General features: G+C 42.3%; 1 protein-coding gene and 1 pseudogene across 1 annotated transcript in view; one reads left to right on the forward strand and one right to left on the reverse strand.

Annotated features, from left to right (window-relative positions):
* CRTAP (cartilage associated protein) overlaps window positions 1-18,479 on the forward strand; it is a 22,554-nt gene extending 4,075 nt beyond the window's left edge. Inside the window, exons 2-7 of the mRNA XM_006905727.3 lie at window positions 942-1,091; window positions 3,607-3,778; window positions 7,277-7,405; window positions 10,658-10,803; window positions 11,713-11,796; window positions 17,596-18,479. Coding sequence (XP_006905789.1) covers window positions 942-1,091; window positions 3,607-3,778; window positions 7,277-7,405; window positions 10,658-10,803; window positions 11,713-11,796; window positions 17,596-17,649 — 735 coding nt within the window. The 3' untranslated portion in view covers window positions 17,650-18,479. The remainder of the gene's footprint in view (window positions 1-941; window positions 1,092-3,606; window positions 3,779-7,276; window positions 7,406-10,657; window positions 10,804-11,712; window positions 11,797-17,595) is intronic.
* Window positions 8,768-8,886, reverse strand: LOC112470332 (annotated as a pseudogene).
* Window positions 18,480-22,047: the final 3,568 nt, after the last annotated feature.

Genomic DNA, 22,047 nt, shown 5'->3' on the forward strand with positions numbered 1-22,047 from the left:
GGGGGAGGGGGACAACAGCTGAGCCCACGGAGTGGTGTGAAAAGAGGGAAGACAGGGAACGTGGGGTCGTATAAAGAGAGGGTCTTAATCGAGGTTGCTGGAAGATAGGCGGGACTTAATTTAATGTATGGTACACAAAGGCAGGGATTCCCCACCCCCTATTTTGCTCATTGTTGCCGACTCATTTCTAGAACAATGCCTACCATGTCTGCTGAGTGAATGGATGAGTAAGTGAGGAGGTGGTGGGGGTCATCGAGAATGGTGAAGCAGAAGCTTCTGTGAGACATTTGGGAATATATTAATAAATCTGTCAAGATTCTGGCAGAAAAGATGTGGTATAGTCATTTGGGTGATCAGAGGAACATTTACTAAGGCGGTCATTTACAAAGGCTTGTAGCAGTGGGGTGTGACCATCCTTAAGCCCAAAGGGGCAAAGGAGAGAACCTGCAAAGAGAGAGTCTATTTAGAGAGGGGACTTTGAGAGGAGCTGTGACCTTCAGTTAAAGGATAATTAGCAGCCCGAGGTGACTATGCAGGGAGGGAGCCAGGAGACTGTAACCCAACCTTCCTCTCTTTCCTTCAGTCTCCTGTTGGTGCCCCTGCTGGGGTTCCTCATTAATGAACCCCAATGGAAACTAGAGGGCAAGAGAGTCTGTTGCTATGGTTCGTAGAGGCCAGCCTCCTAGGGCACGGAAGGCGGTGGACACGGTGGAGAACAGATGGAGAAAGGCACACAGAGGCCATCTAGTCACCTTCAGGGAATAAATATTCATCTGGAGTGGCTGGACAAGGTCTCAATGGGCCCTGGAAGTCACTGAACCCCTAGCTGGAAACATCATGTTGAAACACTAAGTTACTGAAGGAGCGAACAGATCTCGATTTGCAAAAGTCACTGCTCACCATCCATTAAGTAGCTTTCATCTTACTTTTTTGTGCTTTAGGCAAATAATTTTCCGAAAGCCATTGCAGCTGCCCACACCTTTCTACTGAAGCACCCTGATGACGAAATGATGAAGAGAAACATGGCTTATTACAAGAGCTTGCCTGATGCTGAGGACTACATTAAAGACTTGGAAACCAAGTCATACGAGGTATGTTTGGATTTTTATACAGGGGTTATTCACAATGTGAACTCTTGAAGAAGTGTATCTCAATGAACAGCTATAGATATCGAAGGACTTCTAGTGATTTTTAATGACATTGAATGAATATTATGACAATAGAAATGATTGACTTTTCAGCATAAATGATCCTTTTAAGAATGAGATTTTACAGTCCGTGATGCTATTAAAGCCACCTTTCCTTTAAATGCTACATTTTAGAAATATGGTCATTTGATTGTTCAGTTTTATGATGGTAGAATAAAGACGTATCTTGGAAATCTTCCCCAAATGACCAAGAACACGAGAAAGAGAAACATTAAGTCTCCATTTTTGATGAAACTAGGAGCTATGTTTATACATATGCACACACACACACACAACGTATATGTGTATTAAGGTGGAAAGAGAATACTGAGCTAGGAGGGCTGACTTGTTTGAGAGGCTATTTAAATCTCTGCATCTGCAAAGGGGAGTTCTGATGGAGATTGATGAGAATAAGAAGAGGAAGAATCTAACCCCTCTGAGCATTTAGTATAGTCTGGGTCTGTTGAGCTCAGGCCTTGGGGCATGGACACGAGCTCAGGCCTTGGGGCATGGACACCAGTGAAAGGTAGGACCAGACTGAAAACAGGAAACGTGATGGAAGCCTCCATGGGGAGCCATTAGGTCCCAAGGTCTGAGTATGGGGTTTCCCATAGTGTGACCAGGCTATAAGCTCACTTTTTGAACCTCAAACATAGTGTATGAAGTCTCTTTTCTGGGGGCCCTTTAGTTTTCCAGGGAAGAATTCTCCAGCCTTCTGCAGGGCTGGTGGGGCATCCATGCTTGTCCGCTGGTGTTCGAAAGCCATCATGGAGAGAGGGATGGGGTCTCACAGCTGAGTTGGAGACCTCATGTGCTCCCTGGTTTTTAGCTCCGTGCCTCAACCACAGTGCTGCTGTGCCTGTTGCCTGACCCCTCAGCTGTTAAGGGTAGAGTCTCAAGAATACTCCACCAGTCTCAACGGAAGACTGGCTTGAAGAGCTGTGATCCGTTGGGTCAGCAGTGGGGTGCTGGGCGGGAACCTGCGGCTTCAATATCCCTGTTCAGACTTTCAGCCCTGCTCTCATTCTGTACCTTGCACCAGCCGTCCATGGTCCTTGGTGCTTGCAAGTGCCAGCGGGCTGTGTAGCTCATTTTCCCTGCAGGCCTTCCTCTGATAATTTGGTTTTCTCTCTTCCCAAAGGTTGTCGAAATCGCCTGTCTGCTGCTTACTCCTTTCTCATTCTCCCATTAAAAAAAAAAAAAAAGTATTTATACCTTCTTACTCTCTTCACTGTCATTTTTTCACAGGGTTTGGGGAACAGAGCTGAGTGTTTGTGGTCAGTGCACTGCAAGTAGCTAGACCCTTCTTTCCTCTTTGGAGTCCTGCTGGGTGTGATGGGCTGCCCTCCTGTGCGCCTATGGGGCTCCCTCTCTCTGCCTGGCCTTCCTCTTGCTCCTGCCATCCTGCCGCTTCTGCAGAGCCAGCTGCCTGGAGTGGCTGCTGATTGACCCCGTCTCCAGGCCAGGCCTCTGCAGTGCTCTATCTGCTTGTCTTGTTTCTAGTGGATGCTGCCTGCCCAGGAGGCTTAGGAAGATCCACTCTCTCTCTCTACCTGAGGCCTTAAGCTTGGTGAAAATTCCAGGTCCAAGGGGTGTCCCTCTGATACCCCCATTCTGGAGCAGCTTAAAGGAAACTGCAAGTGGCGACTCCCTTGCTTATTTCAGGGCCTGATCTGAGTCCTCCGACTTAACAGGTTTTTGTGTGTATCCAAGATCTCTACTTATCTCTTATGAGACCAGTGTCTCACCTGATTCAACCAGCAGTCAGCAGAAACTCCATGAAGTTGCCCCTGTCTGACATGTGGCCACTCTCCTCAGTGACTCATGCTGATGCATGGCCCTACTGTTCTGTCCTTTTCTGTTAGGGGAAGAGGGGTGTGATACCTGCTCTCAAGCTTATATCTTTTCTTTGATTCGGTTTTAAAAATTAATTTTATTGAGGTATAATTTATTTAAAATTGAATTGCCAATTTAAAATGAATAAATCCATGAATTTGGACAAATATGGGTAGTCGTGTAACTAAACTACCACCAAAATCACAATGTAGAATATTTTCATCTCCTCTAAAATGTTCACCTCATGCCCCTTTGCAGTCAAGCCTTTGCCCCAACCCCTGGCCCCTGGCGGCCACTGCTCTGATTTATGTCACTATTGTTTTCTCTTTTTCCTTGATTTTAATTTGATTTTATTATCAAGTGCCTGCTACTTTTTGAATTAAAATAAGTGTATCATTGTACACAGGATAGAAAAAGCTAGACGTAAGTAAGTCACTAACTGGCTTCACATTTAATTAAGAGTCTGTGTGGTTTCTTCAGAATTAGTGAGACTAGAGCTCTATCATGGCCTGATTCCCTTTGGGATGACAGGCCCTTCTCCCTTCATGTCTGGGAGCTTCACTGACTTCTCTCTGCTTCCCAGAGCCTGTTCATCCGGGCGGTGCGGGCGTACAATGGCGAGAACTGGAGGACATCCATCACAGACATGGAGCTGGCCCTTCCCGACTTCTTCAAAGCCTTCTATGAGTGTCTTGCAGCGTGTGAGGGCTCCAGGGAGATCAAGGACTTCAAGGATTTCTATCTTTCCGTAGCAGGTTGGTGGGGGTGGTAAATGGTATAGCTGCCCCTGTGTGACCTACATGCCTTCTCGATGACTCGAGTGGCCTCTGAAGAACTTTGGAGCTTAAATACGAATGGGTAACTGGGGTGGGGTGGCTACCACCTACATAGATCGGTCTTTGACTTGGAGAAATAATGAATATTATGTACAAACACAGGCTTGTGGAGGAAGTCTACCGTATCGGCCTGGTTTGATTACAGATTCCCCACAGGCTTTTGGAAAAATTAAAATTAAAATTAAAAAGGCCTATGAGTAACTCGTGCCTCGTGTTATGAAATATCTCTGATGGCGAAAAATTTCCAGCACATATAAAGGTAGAATGAAGAGTATTATGAGTTTCTAAGTAGTTGTCGCTTAAAAAAAAAAAAAAAAAAATTTGTGGAAAAAAAATGCTCATTATAGGAAGTTGAGAAAACATGGGAAAAAATGAGAAAGAAAGAAAAATTAAAACACCATCAGAGAAAACCTAGATGTCCCTAGGATTTCTCTTTAACCTTTAATGGGCAGTTTTGCTCCAGAAATTGGGAAATGACCCAGAAGAGATTTCCCAAACTGGTTTTGGGAACACCGATCCTAGAACTGTACCTTGAAGAAAGGGTGCCCTGGCCAAATAAGCCTGAGAGGGGGCTGGGCGCCATCTGCCTCCCAGAATGTCACTGGACACTCCATTGGGTAAAGGCCTGTAGAAATCCCGTAGTTTGGCAGCTCTAAGTTATTGAATCTAGAGTTTGTTTTTTTTAATCATTTTTTTGTTCATGTGTCTTTTTTTTTTTCTTAACAAAGTACCCTTTTTTTTTTTCTTAACAAAACCTTGTTATTTTAGAAGGTTTCAAACAGATCATGAACCCCATGTACCCATGACCCAGGCTGGCAATTGTCAACTCATGGCCCTTTGGGCTTCATCTAATTCCCACCTACTTTTTCCTCTCTCATGTTATTTTGAAGCAAATCCAAGATGTTACATCACTTCATTTGTAATATTTCAGTATATGCCTCTAAAATATAAGAACTCTTTTTTTACATAACCACCTATTATACCTAAAAGATTTTAACATTAATTCCTTGATCTCATCATCACGTATCAATGTTCCAATCATCTCAGAAATGTCATAAACATGTGTGTACCTTTCATATACAATTCGTTTGACTCACGTTCCAGATAAGGTGCACACATTGTACTTGGTTATCTTTTAAAATTTTTACTGTGGTAGAATACACATAACATAAAATGTTACTGTTAATAACCATTTTTAAGTATACAGTCCAGTGGCATTAAGTACATTCACCTGGTTGTGCAACCGTCACCACCATCCATATCCAGAACCTTTTCATCTTCCCAAACTAAAACTAACCAAATGACAGAAAAAAAAAAATTTGTATACTAACTTGCTGTGCTCCTCACCCCTACCCCTGGTCACCACCATTCTACTTTCTGTCCCTATGAAATTAACTGCTCTAGGTACCTTATATAAACAGAATCATATAGTATCGATCTTTTTGTGACAGCTTATTTCATTTAGCATAATGTCCTCAAGGTTTATGCATATTGTAGCAAATCAATTACCTTTTAAATCTCTTTTAATTTATAGGTTCTTCCTCCATATTCTTTCCCTCTTGCTATTGAAGAAACTGAGTCATTTATCTTGTAGAGATTCCCACACCCTGGATTTTGCTGAGTGTAGCCCCATGGTCCTCTGTCCTCTATATTTCTTATAAATTGATAGTTGGATGTAGAGGCTTGATCAGTGTTTGTTTGTTTGGTTGGTTGGTTGTTTGGTCAGGGTTGGGAGACAAGACCACTTCCTAGTAGGTGCTGAGTTCTCCCATCAGTGAGCACAGAATGTCCGGCTGTCTCTCTCTCTGTGATGTTGGCAGCTGCCGGTGCTCACACCTGGACCTCACGCGGCACCTTTTAACTAGTGTTCTGCTAGTGTAGGGTTGCCCCTTCCAAGCTCCCTTTATGCATATAAGTGTCAAGAGTACACCTGACACTCAGAATAAAGAGACAGGTGCAAAAAAGGGTGCTTACTTGGAACTATAGTGTTTTGACTAAGATAAATAATAGTTATTAGAAAAGGTAACATTTATTAAACTCCAACTAAATGCCAGAACCTGTTCTATGCTTTCTATGTGTTTTATCTCAATTTTGCAACCCTATGAGGAAAATACTAGCATTCTCCCCATTTTATAGCTGACAAAGCTGAGGCATAGAGAGGTTAAGTATTATGATTATTGTCCTCAGAGGAAGGGCTGGGACTTGAACCTGGGCCTTCTGACTGCAGAGTCTTACCTCCTAACTCTAATGAAATGGTGTCTCACTGGTGTGGTACATTATACTTAATTTCAAACTTTTTCTTTTTGGTAGGTAATATATGCACGTAGTATAAAATGTGAAAGACACAAAAAATATAGACTGTGGGAAAAAAAGCCTCCTTCTGTATCAGTCAGGGTCCTGACTGGAACTAGATGACCAAGTATCATGTGGGAGATTTTTGGGGACCAGGCCCGGAAGTCACGTTCATTAGTTGTCACTATTCACATTTCTTTTTTTTTAATTTTCATTTTTCGATTAGAGTCGATGTTCAATATTTTATATTAGTGCTATTTACATTTCATTGGCACAGTTAGTCATATGGCCCCAACCCACTGCAAGGGAGGCTGGGAAATATAGTCCTTGATATCTTTATATATTATTATATATGTAGGTCCATCCATTCTCTTTAAAGATTATATAGATTCTATTATTAATATGTACCATAATTTATTAATCATCATCCTGTTGACTGGCATTTAGATTATTTCCATTTGTTTGCTGTTACAAACAGTGCTATGTGTGCATAAGTCTAAGGACAATTTCCCTGAACTAGACTACTGGTCGGAGGATATAATGTGTATTTTAACCTTTGATAAATTTTGCCAGACTGCTCTTTGAAAAATTTGTTCGTTTTGCTTCTACCAACAGAATATGAGAGTGTAAGTCTCACCATTCTCTTCCTAACACTGTGTATTATCAAATTTCAAATATTTTGCCAATTTAACAATTAAAATTGTTTTATATGGGATTGTATTTCTTAATTACAAATGAAGTTTAGCATCTTCTCAAAATGTTAATTAGCCATTTTTATAATTTCTTCTCTGTTAACAACCTTTTGGCCATATTTATATTGTCTTTTTCTTGTTAAAGAAACTGCATGTTAAAAGTTTTAATCCTTTAGCATAAGTATTGCAAATATTTTATCTCTATTATGTATCATTTTTACTTTTTGCCTTTGTCATTGGAGAGGTGGGACAGAAGTATTATTAAGAAATCTAATGATAGACTTATGGCAATCACTTCTTTAGGTACATAAACGTTGAATAATTATGGTATATGCCCTGAAACTAATACAATATTGTATGTTAGCTATATTTTAATAAAAATCTTAGAAAAAAGAAAGGTCATCGCTCTGAAAATTTGTGTGTGTTCTTTCAGATCATTATGTAGAAGTTCTGCAATGCAAAATACAATGCGAAGAGAACCTCACCCCAATTATAGGAGGCTATCCAGTGGAGAAATTTGTGGCAACCATGTATCACTATTTGCAGTTCGCTTATTATAAGTGTAAGTAATCCTTTTCATGAGATCTTGGGCATGGTGCTTAATCCTTGTAAGACTCGGCTTCCCCATCTGTAGAATAGAGGTTCTAACGCTTACCTATGAGAGAATTCATCAAAGTCACATCATTGGCCCTGGTGCTGAGCTTTGCTGAACCTTGGAGCCAGGCTGCCTGGGTTCGAATTCCAGCTTTGTCGCTCACTTCTCTGTGTCTCAGTTTCCTCTTCTCTAAAGTAGATGTAATGGCACTAACCTCATAAGATTTGTCGCGAAGATTAAATGAGTCGACAGACATGGAATACTGAGGGTGTTCACACACTGGCACATAGCAAACTGTATATAGTGTTTGTTCTTTTTGTCATTATGCCCCTTCTTCCCCATCATCGGCCTTCCTTTTCTGATTATTGGAGTTTCATTGCAGTTGGTCCTCCCTTGGCCTGAAATTGGAGTTTGTCAGTCAGAACATTTCGAGTGGACAGAGGGAAACGAATGTGAGCGGGAAAGTAGTTCAGAGTTCAGACTTCAGAGCCTGTCTTTTTTGGCTTTTCTTCCTCTTCCTGTGACTGACTGCCAAGTGCCACTATTTGAGCAGCATGTATCTTGGCAGTTCAGTGACAAGCATAGGGGAATTATTAGAGTCAGTTGCAGCAGGAAGTACTTTGCCCTACTGATGAAATACGTGGGTCCAGTGGCAGATATCTGGCTGGAGTCCCTGGGCTACCCTTCCAACTCAGAAGTAGCTGGTCTTGGGGATGCAGAGTGACCTTGGCTTCTATAGCCTTCTTCCCTGCTGTGGCCATTTTGTTCTTTGTTGGGTTCTCTCTTTCTGCAACAGCCACCTACCTTTTTATCCCATCTCTTGCCCTCTTCAGGACAAAAAGAAAAAAAAATTCTATACATATACATATATTTTTTAATTTTTAAAATTTTGCTTCTAATGAAGATTGTTATGCCAGGTCTTCCTGAGTAAAGTAACTTGCCTCTCTCCACGGAGGAACTGATCTTATGGCAGCCTGAACCTCATCTAAGGAGGAAAAATATTCCTTAGTTAAGACGTGTCTAAAATCAACAGGAAAGTGAGGTGTGTTTTAAACAGGTGTCTTTCCCAGAGTCCACTTTCATGGATGGCAAGGTTGAGGTTTTATTTGTCACTGTAACACTGGCACCTGTTGTTCATTAGAGGATTATTTAGCATAGAAGACAACAGTCGTGTTCTATATAATTTATGGACATGCTTTCAAATGAGATGGCGCTGAGCTCATGGTTGGTCCCCAGCAAATATTTATTGACTGTATTCTAGTGTGGAGGGAATAGTTTTCTCCTAGGCAGTGTTTTTGCTTGTGAAGAGCCCTCTTTTTTTTTTTTTTAAGCCTACAGCACCCAATATTCCCAGGTGGTCTCCCATCCAAGTACTAACCAGGCCCAACTCTGGTTAGCTTCCAAGATCAGACAGGATCGGGCTTGTTCAGGGCGGCATGGCCGTAGACAAGAGCCCTCTTTTTTAATAGAAGTGATTGATTAGTGCTTTCTTTCAAAAAGGCTTGTAGGACAGGCTTGTTGTAGCAAACCAAACGTCTGGGAGAGGTACAGAGAGACATTGAAGGAAACCACCCATTCCCATCTCTATCGCCTCCCCTTTCCCCACCCCCGTTTTACCTGTTTGCTTTTATTCATTCACACTTGGAAGAGGCCTGTTTTAATGAGAATGATGAAAAATTATGTACTTATTATGAAACTTATTATGAAAAACTTAAAACATATATGAAAGTAGAAAGGATATTACAATGAACTATATAGTCTGCCCATCATCCAGCTTCAACTTTTATCAACACTTTTCCAATCTTGGATTCACAGTTTAAAGCTTTTCAGTGGGATGGAAACATAAGCTTGTGTTTTAATTCATTGTCATGAAGTCTGCATTGGCACTTACCTGAGCTAGCCCTGAGGTAGACTTTGAAACATGGGGTCATCTCGTCTCTGAGCAGGGCTTGGTTATGTGAACACAAAGCCAGAACACTAGGATTTTAAAAGTGTTCCAGGCACATCCAGGCTCTGGTAGCCCACTGGTCCTCTGAAATCCTCACATGCTCTGAAAATCTCCCTGTGTGTCAGAAACTGTGGCGGAGACTTATAAACACTGGTAAACCAAAATTTCTAGCTTAGCTTGCTGCTCCCCAGGAAATCTTTGCTTCTGGGGTTATAGGTATACAGTACGAGTAAAATTTACTTCTCGAAATTGCTTTCCTGAAAGTCTGCCCAGTTTTGAACTCTTTCTAAATTAACTACTGAAATAAATTTCTTGAGGGCAGGTGTTGTTATTTATACGTGAACCCTTTCCCAGCCCTGCAGGCCTTGAGAATAGTAAGGGCCTTTACACCCTGATTTTAAAGTTGTCATTACCAGAAATAGCCACTGGGTGGCAAAATTTACTCATACCCTCGCTTCTGTTATTCTGGCCAACCAGAGCTTTAGCAAAGGTAGTGTTTTTGGGTTTTAATTGAAGTGGAAAGTGCCAGAATAAATACCCAAGGGCTTGTGTCTCGTCACTTCTTCATCCTGTCCCCCACCCCTAAGACAAATCCCAACCCCTATGACAAATCCCAACCCCTGCCAAATCCCTATGCAGAAGGTAGTGCTGTAGGTAGAGCAACTCTAGGGAGTGAGGCTGGAGGTGAGACCCTCACCTCCAGGAAGTGACAAGGCCAGGTAACTCTTCAAATCTTTTTCAGCCCAGAGAGTCCACCCTCCTTTTGGAGTTTCTAGATTTGGTTTAACTATAGCAGAGCCTACCTGTCTGAGGATTGCTGTGTCATCCACATGGGACCCAGGCACTTTGGTACCCAAAAGGGGCCTCATCTGCTGAGCATGTCCTCCCTAGCTCATCAGCCCCGTGACAGTCGAGGCTTTGGGATCCAGCCTTCTGATGCTCCAGGGATGTGAGAGCAGCTCAGGGCACGCGAGCATGAGGTGAAATGTGGTAGCCATTTCTGCAAAGGCATCTATCTGCATGTTTCAAATCTGGCCTCCACATTGCCCTGGAGACCCAGCCTGTGAACCACCTACCCAGGGATGATTCCAGTGTGTGGCGGGTTTTCAGAAGGAGGGCCTGCAGAGAAGGGGCTTGTTCACGACCTTTTCTTCTAGGAAGCTGTGCTTCAAAAAAGGGGGAGGGGTGGGAGAAGGGGGAAGGGGAGGCTGGCGAGAGGAACTGCAGCGGGTGCCGGCTGATCTCCTGTCCCTCTCTCCTTTGGACCCCAGTGAGTGACCTGAAGAACGCGGCCCCCTGTGCGGTCAGCTACCTGCTCTTCGACCACGACGACAAGGTCATGCAGCAGAACCTGGTGTATTACCAGTACCACAGGGACAAGTGGGGTCTGTTGGATGATCATTTCCAGCCCAGACCTGTAAGTCCAGGCATCACGGCTCCTTTCCTCTTCGTTCTCACTTTCCTGAGATGGCTTTGCACCTTGAGAGGAAGGGGTATTTCGGAAATGAAAGGAAATTCATTGTTTTTCTGTAGTTTTTGTCTTTTAGCATTTTACTGCTTTATTCTGATTTTTAAATCAGGCAGAATTCTACAGATCGAAAACATCACAGGAATATTTTACTTGGAACATGAAATTCCCTCATAATTCCATACCATCTCTTTACTTATAGCTATGCATTTACTCATATACACAACATGTATTTGTTTGTTTTTATAGAAACAGGATTATACTTCGTATACTGTCTTGCAACTTGCTGTGTCTTTGTAACAATTCATTTGAATATTTTCTGTGTCACACCCATACACCTACAGCTCCATGATTGGTTCTTTTATGGATGGACCAACATTTAATTCTCATAATCGAAAAACTCAGCTATGTGTTTGTTGTCAGGAACTTCATGGATTATATATTACTTTTAAAAGCTCTTCTCTCAACGCTCTTTGTTCTTAACTTGTATTTTCATTGGGATTTCTGTATACTTTCCTGGTTTGCCGTTCATCCATCTTCCCTCATACCTCACTCCCCTGCCTATACACGTACACATAATCATACACACGCACACATTCTCACACACACAGTCTCTCATTTATAGGCAGTTGCCCACTTTTTAAAAATTGAGATATAATTCAAATACAATAAAAGTCACGCTTTTAAAGTACACAGTTCATGGTTTCATTATCATGGAGTTGTACAACCATTACCACTATCTGATTTTAAATATTTTCATCACCCCCATAAGAAACCCCATGCCCTGTGCCTCCCTTCTCCCCGTTCTAACATCAAAAGTTTGGTCATGTAAACTGTTTTCTGTTTGTGTCTCAACAGGAAGCAGTTCAGTTCTTTAACGTGACTACACTCCAGAAAGAGCTATATGACTTTGCTAAGGAAAACATAATGGATGATGATGAGGTAAGTTTTCATGTTGAGCACATGTCTTGCCTAGAGAAGATGTTACTCACATCTTTGCTAAAATCCCTGGAAGGCGAGTCATCGCTGAAATAAGAAGCAGAAGGGGATGGAGAAATGCAGTTTCTGTGGGTGTTCTAATGGAAATCGGAGCACTGGTGTGGGCAAGAATGGCTTTCTAGGAACCCAGGCTGAAGTGACGCATTCCCTGCCAGTGACTGGTGCGATGGACCCGTCCAACCATCATTTTTTAACGTTATAAAAACATAGTGAATTTTCAATTACTCAGCATTCAGAAGACACTGGGAAACCCTCATCCCAATTTTTCTATGAGATTATTATCTGTTTGTTTGTTTGTTTGTTTTGTAAATTAGGTCCTTGCTCTGAGTCATTCTCTGAGATTCCTTGGGATTCTTGACTCTCAGCTAACGCCCTTTTTGCTTATGGAGCAGTCGTTTTGGGGCAGGCTAGTCACAGAAAAGTTGGGGCAGGCTAGTCACAGAAAAGCCATCATTAGGGGTAGCATTTAGAGAGGTGTTTGGAATAAACTGGAAAATGCCTTCTAAGACAGCCTGGGACTTGCCAGGTGTTGGAGCTGGAAGAGTGAATTCGTCTGACCCTTCATTTCATAGGTGAGGAGCTTGAGGGACAGGAAGGTTCTGTGAGTTGCTAGGCCAGATCCAGGGGCCCTGAGCCTCCTTGTCTGCTCTTTCCACTGCCCCAGTTTTCGGTGAAACACCTCTAAATGAGACATCATCGTGGAATTTTTTCCACTGCCCTCTAAATGAGACATCATCGTGGAATTTTTTTTCACGTGAAACACCTCTAAATGAGACATCATCGTGGAATTTTTTTTCTGTGCATGAATTTGTATGGGATATGCCCATCACTAGCATTCATTTAACTTCTCGGGGCCTCAGTCATTTATCTATAAAATGGGACGAATAGCGTTGACCTCACAGAGTTGGGAGAATGAAATACTGTGCTACCTGTGAAAGTGCTTTATAAACTAGGAAGTGATACACGTGCCATGTGTTTCGGGTTGGGTTCTCTTGAAGCAGAGCCTGAGATAAGATCACAAGGATGCTGCAAAGAAAAGGATGCTGGCTAGCTACAAAGTGGGCTGCTATGGTTTAAAAAGTGGAGAAAGATGTATTTAGGAAAAAGGGGAGGAGTTGAGTTCCTAATTATCCAGAGACATGCTACTATTGATATTTTGGTGTATATGCTTCCAGTTTTTCCTACATATTTCCAATATATATTCATTATAAATTCAGTTGTAATTTCATGTCATGGCTTTTATAATTAACATTGTAATATGAGCAGTTTCCCTTGTTATGTTTTTCTAGAGCAGCTTTATTGAAATATTCATATACCATAAAGTTCCCCCTTTTAAAGTATACAGTTCAGTAGTTTTCATTATATTCACAAAGTTGTGCATCAATCACTACTATCTAATTTTAGAGCATTTTTATCAACCCCAAAAGAAACCCTGAACCTATTACTAGTCACTTCTCATTCCTTCCCTTTTGCCCCTCCCTCCTTCACCTCTGTCCCCAGCCCTTGGCAACCATTAATCTACTTTCTGGCTCTATGGATTTGCTTGTTCTGGGGATTTTATATAAATGGAATTATATGGTATGTGATCTTTTGAGACTGGCTTCTTTAACTGAGCATGTGTTCAAGGTTCAACCGTGTTGTAACATGTATCATGTTATATGTAAAAATTCATTTTTATTGATGAATAATATTCCACTGTGTGGATATACCACATTTTGTTTATCTATTACTCCGTTGATGGACATTTGGGTTGTTTCTACTTTTTGGCTATTTTGAATAATGATGCTATGAACATTTGTGTACAAATTTTTGTTTGGACATAAGTTTTCAATTCTCTTATACCCAGGATTATATACCTAAGTATATAACTAGCCGTAGTTATTGAGTCATATGGTAACTCTATGGTTAACTCGTTGAGAAACTGCCAGATGACTTTCAAAAGCAGCTACACCATTTTACATTCCCACCAGCAGTGTATGAAAGTTGAGTTTGCTAGTCTTCTCAGTACTTGGTAGTGTTTTTCTTTTTTATTATATCCATTCTAGAGGGTGTGAAGTTGTATCTCACTGTGATTTTGAAATGCATTTCCCTAATGACTAATGATGTTGAGCATCTTTTTATATGCTTATTAGCCATTTGTATATCTTTGGAGAAATGTCTTGTCTATTCAAATCCTTTGCCCATTTTTTTTCATTGGGTTAGCTGTCTTTTTATTGTTTAGTTGTAAGAGTTCTTTATATATCTCGTTATAAGTCCCCTGCCAGACAATCTAGGTTGTCTTTACATTTTCTTAATGGAGCCTTAAAGCATTTTGATGAGATCTATTTTATTTTTTCTTTGGTTGCTTGCATTTTTGGTGTCTTATCTAAGAACCTATTGCCTAATCCAAGCTCATAAAAATTTACTCCGGTATTTTTTTCTAAGATTTTTAGAGTTTTAACACTTATATTTAGAAATACCATCTATTTTAAATTAACTTTACATATGATGCGAGGTAAGAGTCCAGTTTCGTTCTTTTTATGAAGATATAAAGTTGTCCCAGCACCATTTGTTGAAAAATCTTTCTGTTCCCATTGAATTCTCTTGGCACTGTTGAAGGAAATCAAATGATTATAAATGTGAGGGTTTATTTCTGGACTCTCACATTTATTCCATTGATCTAGATTACTGTCCTTATGCCAGCACCACACTGTCTTGAATACTTGTAGCTTTGTACTACACTTTGAAATTGGAAGTGTGAGTCTTCCAACTTCATTCTTCTTTTTCTAGATTGCTTTGGCTATTCTGGGTCCTTTGCATTTCCATATAACTTACAGGATCAGCTTGCCAATTTCTGCAGAAGGTAGCTGAGATTTTTAATAGGAATTGTGCTGAATCTGAAAATCACCTTAGAGGTAGTATTAGTATTGATATCCTAACAATATTAACTCTTCTGATCTGGGAACATGGGATGTCTTCCCATTTATTTAGGTCTTCTTTAGTTACTTTTACCAATGTTTTCTTAAATTTTGTTTTTCTTGATATGATTGCAAATGGAATTGTTTTTTTATTTTTATTTTTTAATTGTCCATTGCTAGTGTATAGAAATACAATTGATTTTTATATATTGATATTGTAATCCTATAAATTTATTGAACTTGTTTATTAGTTCTAATAGGGTTTTTTTGTGTGTGTGTGGATTCCTTAGGAGTTTCTGTTATCTATGAATCAAGGTAGTTTTACTTCTTTTTCAATCTAGATGTCTCTAATTGATTGATTGATTGATTGACTAACTGCCCTGCCTGGCTAAAACCTCCAGTACAGTGATTTAGAAATGGAAAAAAAGCAGACGAGTCTAGCTTCATTCTTTGAATAAATATTTATTGAGCACCTACTATGTGCTAGGCACTGACCTGGCACTAGAGATATTGCTCAATCTTAGAAGGAAAGCATTCTTTTTCAGCGCTAAGTATGTTGTTAGCTCTGGTTTTTTTGCGAGTTTTTTTGTTTGTTTGTTTGTTTGTTTTGAAGAGGAAGTTCCCCTTCTAGTACTAGTTGTTGAATGTTTTTGTCATGAGGATTCACTAAAGCTCTCTCATGTCAGATGAGGAAACAAATTCAGAAAGATAGAGTGACTCGCTCAAAGTTACACAGCTGGTTAGTAATCATCCATTGAAAAGACCAGGCTTTTTCCAGGCTTTAAAATTCCTGGGATTTAGACTTGGCATTCTCAAGATAAAAGGACTCTGTTGAAGGTCCTGGAAGTAATTAGCATATTAATTGAGGTTTTAGAATTGTGAAAGAATTAATACTTCTCTAAAAACAAGCTGGTTTTTTCCCTAGATTTCCAATTATTCATAATTTTAGATAAAATATAAACAATACAATAAAAATTTTAGTTTAATCTTTAAAATTTCCAAAGGACAAAATACTACTTTGAAACAAAGCATCAATACAATTTAGCTACTGATATTTGTGATATTATTTATTATCTTTCTGGGTTTGAAATGTGCACAAGAGCTCCTCAAAGCTTACATGCATGGTTAAAAATTTTGCAGAGGCCCGTTATAGTTTCAGGAACTATAAAAAGCAGGCTGAAATAGATGCTTCAAGTTTCAAGTTTGACGGTTGTTTGCTTCGGCAAAGTCTAAAATAAATAGATTATAATTTGCTGGAGTGATTTATTGAGGGAGTGCTCTCCACGAGGAAAGGAAGTGAGAGGCAAGCGAGAGCTTTGCAAATAACGTGGTCTCAGCTGGAGTCAAACTTCACTTTCTCCCAGAGGAGCTCTGGAGCATGATTTTTGTACCACCAAGCTCTTCCTGCTTTTTGTGGCCCCCTTATCAGTCTTTCCTCGGTTGCTGCAGGCCAGAGGGGTTGGTGTGTAAACTCCTTGTCAGGGCTGCTCCTTTCGGCCAAGATCAATTGTCCAGAGAATGGGCAGCTATCAGCCATTAGCAAGCTATGCTCCCAACAGCTGGGAGTTGGGTACACCGAAAAATAGATCTGAGCGAGGCACCAGTGGTCACCACAACAGGCCATATAGGAGGACGTGTTCCTTTAATTAATGAACTAAAAGCAAGCAATACCATCATCCCCATGTCACAGAAGCCACATGGCAGGAAACAATGAATCTAGGAACAGAAGTCATGGTCATACATGTAATCATTCCTCTACTATACCATGTTTTCCTTTGGGCATTCAGAAAGCAACACTTTTGTTTTGTTTTGTTCTTTTTTTTATATTTTGTATTTTTTTCTTTTTTTTTTTCCCTTTTCTTCTTTCCCAAAGCTTTCTAGTCTCAGGCATGACATGGTAGAGGTATTTGATAAAAATATTAAGACCCCCTGTTCTGACTCAAGTACTGGATAGATTTTTCAACTATTCTCAAATGCTGAGAGATTTTATGAATCTGCATTAAAATATCTAAAAAGCAAATAGGCTCTTGAGCTGGGATGGTGACCTCTTTGAGGGAGGCTCAGTTTTACCAGGGAGTAGTCAGCATTGGTGGGGCTGGCCTGTGCTGACCCTCACAGGGAGGGGACTTGGCTTCTTGGTGATTCATTCATTCTCTGCAGTAAAAAGAACGCACCATCCACTTGTGGCCCAGGTGTGTTACGGACGAGAAATCAATGCAGAGAAGTAAATCAGAAAGTATGCTGGGCTTTTTCAGTTTGAGGCTTCTGACTGATTGCACAAAGAAAGAATGGGTGGGCTCCTGAGACTGACAGTGAGCAAGTGGGTCCCACTGTACCCCAGTAGGATGACTGCTTTAGTCACGCCAGGAATATGCACATATACACTCAATCACTTAACCTTTAGTAGGTTTACTGAACACCTTCTGTGTGCCAGGTGCTGGGGAAGAAAAATAACCCAGGTCCTGGTCCTTGAAAAGCTCATAGACTGGTGATCAAGGCAGAAAGGGAACAGATAGAAAGTCTTCCTGTGGGATAACTGCTATTAGAAGGGGGATGGAAGCACGGAAGAGGGGGCGCTAAGCGTTTTTCAGAGGGTGGGCTGGCCCGCCTACCTCACACAGGCCTTCTCTGGGGGCTGCAGAGCACCTGACTCTAAGTTCACATGGCGAAGAAGGCGAAGAGCCCCCAAGGAGAAGTCAGGTCCTCTGAGCCCAAGGGCAGGGGAGAAAGGCTGCTCCAGCCCAAGCAGGCAGCTGACAGCGGCCTCTTGGAAGCAGTGTCTGCTCACCAGCACTTTTAAAGTCAGGCAACCCATTTAACAGAGGTGTCCTGTTGTCTTTTACAGGGAGAGGTTGTGGAATACGTGGATGACCTCTTGGAGCTGGAGGAGACTGGCTAGTCCACAGCAGCCAAAGAGACGTCCCCTCGATGTTCAGGAAACACAGATTCTTTGTCTTCCTTTACCCAGTAACCCAAGTTGTTGATACCTCAAAGCCTTCTCTTTACTCTATGACGTGAAAGGGAAGGCCCCGTCTCTCACTATATGTAACAAGGGGTGAGCCTGCCTTCCCTGTGACCGTACCTGCTCCCCATCTTCACATCTGTCTGCCCATCTTCAAACCTGCCTTCTCCATGTCCATACCCGCCTTTCTCACCATTTTGGATGGAAGGACAGTCTTCCATTTTTTTTCCCCCCACAGAAAATCAGTATTATTTTTTAAATACGAAAAATACTCCTAAAAGATGATAATTGTGAAAATCTACTGTGGCCTTTCTGCTTTTCTAGTTTTTAGTCTTTTTTATCCCCATGCCCTGATCCAAGAAAGATGATGGAAGACAAAGGCTAAACTTCTCCACATCCCATGATGGTCTACACATAATCTGACCGGCATCATTTCAGGCACTCATTGAAAAAGAAGTTGGCTAACAGTGTAGCATGCAGAAATATAGCTTTCGCCCAACACTTTTGCATCTCCAAAGTCTTGCAGTAGGTGGTCGATTCCATTTGAGGACAATATGTAGCTCTTGTCTCAGATTTGGAAACAGAAGAAAGCAGACGAGTCTAGCTTCAGTCTTTTGACAAATATTTATTGAGTACCTACTATGTGCTAGGCATTGACCTGGAACTGGAGATACTGCACAAAACAATAGCAAAAAAGCTCTGCCCTTGCGAAGCCTACATTCTGTAAGGAGAAACAGATAAGAAATAAACAAGAATAACTACGCGGAGTATCAAGGGTGATCATTGCTATGGAGAAAAATAAGGGCAGGAGTTGACTGGCACAGCATTTGGCATGGAAAGGAATGAAAGGAAATAGAATTTAGGGACTTTATGGTAATGGTGATCCACCAGGGGTGGAAAACTCATATATTTTTGCGTTTCCAGGCTTGCTTTCTCCCACATCTCGCTATGCCACTCTGGGAACTCAGGTGTATCCGATCCCTCCTGTACTATCCTGCTTCCCTCTCTCCTTTCCCCTGAGAGCACTTCCTCTTTTATCTGCACAAGATCCTCGTGTCGAGATCTCCTAGGATACCCACCTTTAGACAAAAACCTGCTACTCTGGCTTTGGCTGAATTGGCCCACGCCAACAGAGTCTGCACTCGTGGGGGGCTGTGTGGCCAAAGGAATCAGTGTTAATCAGCATTATTGATGGCTATGCTTGTGTCTCCAGCAGCCTCCAAATCAGGGCACCCTCCTGCCCAGCCATGAGTCAGATCTTGCACAGCTTCCACTCACAGAATGCTGGGTTCCCTTTTCTTCCCTAGCCCCACCCACCCTCTACCACACCAGAGGAGCTTCCTTTTGAAGTCAGTGGGGAGGAGGGTCAGAGGGCAGGACTATAAAGTAGAGGGGACACAGTGAGCAGACGCCCTGCCCCAGGATTCCTGAGTCAGTGGAGGTGGTTCAGCTCCCCTTACAGCCCCTGGCAGCAGTTGCCCTTCGCAGCTGTGCAAGAAAATGCAAGGAGACCAGCACAGGGACCAGGCTGGGCTGGGTGGTCCAACTCTCCCCCTCTGCCCTATAGAGCTTCCATTTGGTCCTCTTCCCGAGCCTGGGCTGAGCTTTTTGCAGATGATGTTGTTACACGGGTGGCTGGGGGTGGTGTGGTGGGTGAGCATCCTTCATTCACTCTCTGAACTTGGCCTCTTCTTCACTGGGGATTGAAAAGCACCTCCACCCCCATCCTAGCAATGTTCCCCCGAGGAAGAAACCTGGGAACAGTATGATCAAATTGTCAGCAATTCGCTTTGATTGAAGGCGGTAGAACCGACTTACTCATTTTTTTTTTTTTATTTCAAAAGAAACCAAACCAATCTTAAAAAAAAAAAAAAAAGTTAGCCAATTTCTCTAAACCGACCATGAAACCTCAGTGTTCAGGCTGCACTCAACAACATCAACCCAGCACCTCCCCGAGTGGGTTTCTTGGAAGAGCCTAGAAGATTCCTGGACTGAGACCTCATGGGTCCAGCATCAGTCTGGTCTGTCTTTTGAAAAAACAAACACATTTGTAAGCTTTGTAGGAGTTTCCAGACCCGCCTAAGATGCCTTGCCTGCCCTCTGACCCACCTGTATGGAGCCCAATGGTTGCTCTGTTTGGTTTCCTCATGCCGGCCTGTCCAGAGAGGCTACCCGCCGTGGGGGCGGGAGGGGAGGTCGTCTGTCCAGCTTCGTTGTCACTCAGGTAACCCAGGTAGGGGCACCCATTAGGTAGGGTGTGTCAGCTACCCGCTGGGGCCCCGTCAGTGTTCAGACTTTAACAGTGGATGGCCAAGGGGTGGTTTGTGTGTACAAATAGATTTGAAAGCGATTGTCTGAAATGTCTTAGATACCAACATATTCAGCATACTAATATCCTTCTGAGTCTTGAGACTTTCTAATTACGGCCACGAACCTGTTGTCTTCACCTCTGGGATCCAGGAGAAAAACAGTGGGAACGGAGACCACAAAGGCCGCCTGAGGAAAGGTTGCTTTTAGGCGTTCTTACGAAGGGAATTTAAAGAGCACAAAAATTTTATTGAGCCAAACTCAGTGGCAAACAGAAAATGATTTGTTAGATTGTCAGTGGGAAAAGGTTTATTATGACTGCTGGTGGAATAAACAGGCGCTGGTTTCTGCCAACATTTATGGAAATAATGTTTTTAAGTTTTAAATGTGAGCTGTAAACCTACGCTACTTTCGTTTTTTTTTAAAAAAATTCAATACTTAAACTGTGGGGAGAAGGTGGATTGGTGCCAGAGAAAACATTCTCACTTAATAGTGTTTGCACATGGAACAGCAACACAGTTTGCAGCGAGGCACTGGGAAGAACCCACAACTAATCCTTCATCGCAGCTGTCCGAACTCTTGATCATCTGCCATCCCCCAAACAGCGACTTCTTTTTTCTGGTGACTCCAGGCTTGAATGACCTAGTGTGGAGAGTTTAAACTATATACAAGGGGTGAGGGGGGGCAAAAAAGGGAAGGGAACCTTAAATAAGCCTCAGCCAACGTTTTGTGCATTGGACTTCCTGTGCCTGCAGCTGGGGTAAGGCTGTTCCCCACCACATCCCCACAGCATCTCCTCAAGAGAGAAGACACTGTGACAGCCCAGCTTCACCGTGACTTACCCTCTGCTACCCCAGAAATAAAGAGTCAGAGCGGCTGTGGTTTGTCCCATAGGAGGATGCTCCTTTCTCTAGGGCAGGCACTGAGGGGCCATATCCTAACACCCAACACTGTCCCCCACCACCTAACTGGCTTGGGTGGCTTGTTGAATGAATGAGTAAATTGGCTCACTATCCTCTTGGAGCTGATAGGGTAAGATACTGGTGCCTTGTTTTACAAGAAAACAGTAGGAAGGAATTAAACAATTTGGCCAGCAGATACAAGGTCAATCTTGGAGTCTTACTGCCCATTTAGGGTGGTGGTCAGTAGGTCAAACTATAAACATTGCTGGTGTCTTTTCCACACCTCCCAGTGTGTACAATCCCACTCTCGTGGGAAATTAGAACTTGGAAAATTGTTGACAACAAAGATTTTTTTTTAAAAATCACATTAAATGTTTTATTTTGCTTATTCTTTACTGTTTTCTTTCTCTATCCACTGGATGAGGCTGTCTTAATCATACCCAGTCGATCTAGGATGGATGTTATAATTAGCTCTGTTTTCTCGGGTCCCTGCGATTTCTGCCATTCATCTGGCAAAGCAGAATCCTTACCCCAAAGACTCTCAGATCTCACACAGCAGGGTGGTCCTTGATGGTCGTGAGTGGACGGAGGGCCTTTCAGGACACAGACGCTCTTTCCTCTCCCAAGGAAGGTTTTTTTCAGAGATCTGGGATCCCATTAGGGAACACATTTGGAACCCAGAGCTGGCGTTAGAGCTGATGAGTTGGTCCCTCGCTGCCAACGTCTGAGAAGTGACGGAAAATTTACTGTTTCAAATGAGGGCCTAAAACATCGTCAGGCCTGACTGCCCACAGCCACCATGCTCCGTGCATGTCACTAAAAGGCAAGTGATGAGGAAGGGGAAAGAGCAGGAGGAGGCAGGTAGACAGAATGAGGAACTAGCCAGTACAAAAAGAGACTGACGGCAGGAAGAGTTCAAACATCAGCTACTTGAAAGAGAGGTGGAGGACACAGATTTTGTTGATGTCAAGCCCAGGAATTGTCGAGGATACGGTGGAAAAGTCTGGACTGAGGAGGAGTGGCAATGTCGAGAGTAAGAGTGTGTGCGTTGACAGATGTCTTGGGTCTGGACCCCCTGAGGCAAAGCCTTGTGCATGTGATGAGTGATCTCTGGTTGGGTGAGGGA

This window comes from Pteropus alecto, unplaced genomic scaffold (genome assembly GCF_000325575.1).
Source record: "Pteropus alecto unplaced genomic scaffold, ASM32557v1 scaffold10, whole genome shotgun sequence".
Classification (NCBI taxonomy): Eukaryota; Metazoa; Chordata; class Mammalia; order Chiroptera; family Pteropodidae; genus Pteropus; species Pteropus alecto.